Source organism: Hoplias malabaricus, chromosome 18 (genome assembly GCF_029633855.1).
Source record: "Hoplias malabaricus isolate fHopMal1 chromosome 18, fHopMal1.hap1, whole genome shotgun sequence".
Classification (NCBI taxonomy): domain Eukaryota; kingdom Metazoa; phylum Chordata; class Actinopteri; order Characiformes; family Erythrinidae; genus Hoplias; species Hoplias malabaricus.
In genome coordinates, this window is record NC_089817.1 from 22,846,466 (window position 1) to 22,852,459 (window position 5,994).

A 5,994-nucleotide genomic window follows, 5' to 3' on the forward strand; every position below is an offset into this window, starting at 1 on the left:
GTCTTAAGGTTTTATATTATGTCAAATTTATTTGCATTAATATGTGCAGAAATATGTTCTTTACACATGGTGTACTTTTTTTCTACTTAGAAAATCAGCAGAATGTTGCTTTACTGAGGTGCACAGACTTTGATTATGGCTGTATGCATTTTGACAATGAGGAATTAAACTCTTCATTGAAGAGCTTAGGGTTTGAGCCAGTGTGTGTGTGTGTGTGTGTGTGTGTGTGTGTGTGTGTGTGTGTGAGGCTGAACATGTATGTTCTTTGAAAAGTCTTTTAAAGAGTGTCACTGAGAGGGAGCGTGAAATCAGAACCCATGAGGTGGGCTCCTATAGTGAAGACCCTCCAGCAGTCCCAATGTAAATATAACAGCACTAGGAGGGGGAAGAATACCAAAGGTAGCCCTATATATATAAAGAAATGCACATGACAAAACAAACAGGTTGAAAATACAGATGGGTGTGGAACGTGTGTATAAGTGGTGGTACATACTGGGTGACACCACTCTTTTTCACAAAGCAGACTGGGGTTCGATTCCCAGTCCAGGCAAGAACACACTGCTGATTCAGGTAACAAAGGCCTTCAGGGGCCATTGAATATTAGAACTGGGTGTGTTGGGTCTGAGATCTCCAGGGTCTTCATTGACATTTATTAGGGAGAACAGAGCTTCTGCCTTTATTACTCCAGGCTTAGCATTGCAGAAAGAGGAAAGCCCAGGAGCAAAAATACCTTACCTAGGGTTTCCTTAAATTTTTTTAAAACTTAGTTTAGGAAATATTATATATTTTTTAGTTACTTGGCTTTCTTTATATAAGTTAATTATGTTATATCCTATTCTTCCAAGATTATATATTCAGCTACAGAGCAATGTGAATGACATATACTTAATAACTGTTTTGACAGGAACTCTACCAAGAATGTAGTACTGCTTATTTTGTAACATCATAACATAAAATATATATTTAATTACCATATAAAGCATCAAAGTAGAGGAAAATTATTTTAAAGAATGTGACTGTAAGGTGATATCATTTTTTTCCATTTATACAGTATCATAGTATTTGTTTTCAACAAGGTATTCATGTTTAGAAGCTGAAGCTTTCAAATTACAACAATTCATGTGGTTTTAAAGCAAGAATAATGTTATTGCACCTTTTAGACTGTTCCTTTTCCTCTATAACTGTGAAATACGGATTCCTAAAGATTTTCACTGTCTATTTAGCTCTAAAGTTAAGTGTGTACCTGTGACATCTGCAGCCATTAGACCCTCGGCACGCAATATCTTCACTTGTACTACCCCAATATCACTCAGATTACAGAAAGTCTTCAGCAGCCTCTAAGAGAATGAGATAGACAAAAAAACAGAATTTAATGGTGTCTCCAAATACATTATGTATGTTGTGGTGTTCAGTGCAAAAATGCACCAAATTATGCCTTATTTCAGTTCATTTAAGAGATTACATTTAGTTAGGGATAGGGTTAGTGTGAGGAGCAGATGATATGAATTAATGCAAGAATACACTGAATCATAAATGGATTAGGAACACCTAACTTGTGTCTACACTCATTGTCTAATTTATCAGCTCCACTGACCATACAGGAGCACATTGTAGTTCTAAAATTACATACTGTAATCTATCTGGTTCTCTTATCTTATCCTCTATCTGTCTCTCTCTATCTTATCCCCATTTCCCTCTGGGCAGTGGAGTGACACTAATGTCGTGGTGTGTTAGTTTGTGTTGCACTAACATACAGCAGTCCGGCCATTCAGTTACACACACTTCTTCCTATGGTCCACCTGGTAGATATAATGTCAGAGACAGTAGCTCATCTGCTGCTGTACAGTTTGTGTTGAACGTACTCAAAAAATCTACCTGGAGACACAGGACTCTAACAGCCCTGCTGTTTCTGAACCACTTCTATCAGTACAACACACACTTAACACACCAACACCAGCACATCAGTGTCACTGCAGCGCTAAGAATGGCCCACCACCCAAATCATACCTGCTCTGTGGTGGTTCTGACCATTGAGGAACAGTGTGAAATTGGGATAAAAAGTATGCAAAGAAACAGGTTTACTACAGTCTGTAATTGTAGAACTACAAAATGCTTCTGTAAAGGACTGTGGACATTGCAGTGATGACCACTTGGCTTATAATTATTCATTTAACTGAAATGTACGGCCAAAAGTATGTTGACTTCTAGTATCACTTTTCCAGCCCATCCCACTGGTGCTCCACCAATCCAGATAAACACTGATCCATTGTTCAACATTTGCAGAAAATAAGACCAGTATTGACATTCTCTGAAGCTACACCGCTTGCAAAAGCAGGAACCTTGCTCAAAACTCCAGACAGATGCCAACCAACAGCTAACTTTCTCTGAGAAACTGTGAGGAGACAAAGCCTGTGCTGTTGGTACGTAGTGGGAACATTCTGCTGCCACTTCACATTAACTGTGAGCTCTCAGCAATACGTCTTCATTCAGCTTTTTTAGTTTTGTGAAAGCAGGTCAGTGTGCACTGGAGGTGAGAGCTCTGTAAAGCATACATTGACTCACTCTCCAGGGAGACAGATGGTACAATAGCAAACGGTGGACAGAGAGGAGGCACGGCTTAGCTAGGCCTGAGATATCTTTGTCTTTGTTCAGCCCAGTGCCAGCCCCCACCATAATCCTTTACCAATAGTAACCGGGTTATGCTTGGGATACATTCATAGCTCAGTGATCTAGCCCCCTCTTCTGGTCAGTAATGTGTACTGCAGGACCTATTTCTTTCATTACTTGACAATGATAAAAAGTAGGAAATGCTAAAAGTGTAACAACTTTTAGTATGATTTAACAACTTGCTGTCCAATAAATGTATAGATTATATAATTATACTCTATAATTACTTATTTTTACTTACTTACTTTAATGAGGTGTACCCACTGTAGACAAAGGCATTCAATGGAGCAAACACATTTTGTGTGTTAATAATAAACTGAGGTGTTCTGGAACAGTAGTTACATTCTCGACATGGTTGTATGCAGTAATTTTAGCAATCGGTGGTAGCAGAATTCTAGCAGCACTGCTGTGTCTGATCTACTTGTACCAGCACGACCCACGCTAACACATCACCGACATTTTAGCATCACTGCAAAGTGCTCCTGTATGGTCAGTGGAGCTGTTAAAATGAGCAGTGAGCGTTGATAAAGGTAGGTGTTCAGTGTATATTGGTATTTGTAGCCCATATAAACTGCATCAAACAGCTTTTGGATTTATGTTGTCTCAAAATCAGATATCGCACATATATATTTTTGTACTCCTAAAGACTTGAATATTTAAGTGACGCTAGGCTAATGAGAGTATTGACTAATTCCCGTATTAATGCATCGCTAGAGACTTCTGCTATGAGCAGAAATTTCGCCATGGATCATTTAATATCAAATATGACCTGAGCTAGATATTTATACAATTTTAACTTAGGACGACTGCAAGCTAGTCATTTAACTCCAGATGATACAACTTTATAAAGTAAGCTGGAGCCTGTGACTAGAAAATAAGACTATAACCACTTTCCTAACAACTGTTTTACCACTTAGTGGTAAAAAAGGAGTACATTAATTATTATAAATATTATAAATAAATAATTATTAAACATGGAATAGCAGGAAATTAACATTTTATTTGCGTTTTATAAAATTATTTCATGTTATATTATGTTTAATATATATATATATATATATATATATATATATATATATATATATATATATATATATATATATATTTTTTTTTTTTTCATAGTATCATGGATACTTTATCTTTAAATATGGCTTATTTATTGGTATAATGTTTTTTATTTTAAAATTTACTGTTTATTTATTTTTCACTGTCTTTCAGTGTCCTTTTGTGTATAGAAAGGAGCGTGAAATAAAATGTATTATTATTATTATTACTGTAAAATAATCTTTTATTGCTTTGCCTGGTTGTTTTGAACAGATAATGCTCCACCTTGCTTTCAGGATAACTACAGTTGACAGCTCAAGAAACATCCTGCACTCACATATCGCTTGAGGATCTGCCTCCGTTCGTGGGGGTCATCAAGCAGGTTGACAGACAGGTCAGAGATAGAGACGAGAGCAGAGGACATGAGAGTGACCAGCAGCAGCAGCTGGCCTTTTCCATCCTCAAGCTCCAGCTCCAGCTTGTGGGTCTGGTCCCTGATCAAGGTGGACATGTCCAAAGTACATCTACAGACACACACACACACACTCATATGCAAACATTTGAAGCCCAGTGGTTCTGTTACATGTTTTGTTCTTTGATTTTTTAAAAGGAAAATATTAAACACAAGTTTTTAATCACAAATCATTCCCTAATCACTAATTGTGCTCTTAATAAAATGTCATTTGAATAGTCTTGAAATCCCGAGATTCAAGAGACTGCCTTTAAACACAAGCTTATTGGCTTTAAACTGAACATATTTTCTTTGTTTCCACATGTTTTGGGGACTGTACTATTAATCTCTTGCTATAGAGCCAGAACATTAAGAACTTTAAAGACTATTGTACAAGCTGAGAACTTCAAAGTAAAGTCAGATGAAGTTATTGTGCTTTAATTTTATTTAGAATTGTTATTGTAATTGTTATTGTAGATTATCATTGGTTTTGTGGTGAATTGATTGCTTTGATTTGGATCTATGTTTAATTTATTGATTATATAAATATGAGTAATTGTTTTAAAACATTATCAATGTATTACAGAGAACTGAATAGGAAGAGAATTATTTCAGATTAACAGTTGGACCCTAAAATTAAAGGAAAATTAAATCATAACTTACTATTTTAAAAAATTTAATGGAAACTTACCCAAAATATTTACAGAAAAATGAAATACTTCACATACTAGTAACCTAAGTGAAAAAAAGCTGACATTCAACTTCAAATTCAAATTAGAGAAAATCATATAACTAGCAACAATAATATTTTAATTAGAGATAATTACCGTTACATTCTACTAATTATACCCTAAATATTGACAAATAAAGTGAATTAAAAAAACCTTAAATACCTGAAAAAATTTGTCAAATATACAATTTAAAGAGAATCTATTTTAATTGTCACTCTTTGTTTTGGGGAATATTACTGTGGTTGTTTTGTTATTTTTACCCATTTATTTTCTTTTAATCCAAACTTGTAGTGCTTTCATTGTGACACATCATCTTCAAACTATTAGTTAAATGCCTGAGTAAGTAAATGTCTTAAAGACGTAAAAATACCTGGGATTGAACTCACCGGGGCTGACTTACTCACACTGCCCTTCAAGCAAAAGCAGTAATAAGTAGGGCCAGTCATAAAACTCAGTCTCCATTTCTACAGATTTGTGCTCACCGGCCCATGAAGTCGTCTCTCTTGCCTGTGTCCTTGTCCCACACTGAGATCTCAAGGATGCCTCCATCCTCATCAAACACATGGAGGTCAAACTGTTCTCTCCACTGAGGGCTCAGGGTCTTGGACATGGTCTGATCAAATAAGAGAAAGGAAGAAATGCTTCACAGCTCTTACTTTAAGCAACTTTGCTCATGAGTATTATACCATTCTGTATAATTGGTTTGGAAGAGATGCTAAATTTATATTTTAGAACAAATAGTTTTTATGTTCAAAATACAAAATTATGAGAACAAATATATATGGAAAGCAACCATTTTTCATTATGAAAATTATTTTAATTATTATTTGTTATTGGTATTTTAGAAACACATATCCTTCCGTCAAGAGAAGGTGTTACCACGAGGTACTCGATTGCTTTGTCTGAAACTGTGCCCTATTTACTATATAGTGCACTATCTTTGGGTTAGTAGTGTCCGAAAACAATTATCAATTTTCAGTGCACTCAAACAATCCCACAATGCACTGCAAAACGTCATGTGTAACTCATGGACACTAACAGATATCAGATTACCCATAATCCACGCATTGTTTGGCAAAAACCCATATGAGGTATTGTCCG

General features: G+C 35.6%; 1 protein-coding gene across 2 annotated transcripts in view; it reads right to left on the reverse strand.

The window, feature by feature from the left end:
• Nucleotides 1-5,994, reverse strand: part of mctp1b (multiple C2 domains, transmembrane 1b) — a 54,249-nt gene that overhangs the window by 18,006 nt on the left and 30,249 nt on the right. For both annotated transcript variants that reach the window (XM_066650854.1, XM_066650855.1), the window contains exons 7-9: nucleotides 5,376-5,506; nucleotides 4,049-4,235; nucleotides 1,244-1,337 (exon numbers count right to left, since the gene is read on the reverse strand). In XM_066650854.1, coding sequence (XP_066506951.1) covers nucleotides 1,244-1,337; nucleotides 4,049-4,235; nucleotides 5,376-5,506 — 412 coding nt within the window. The remainder of the gene's footprint in view (nucleotides 1-1,243; nucleotides 1,338-4,048; nucleotides 4,236-5,375; nucleotides 5,507-5,994) is intronic.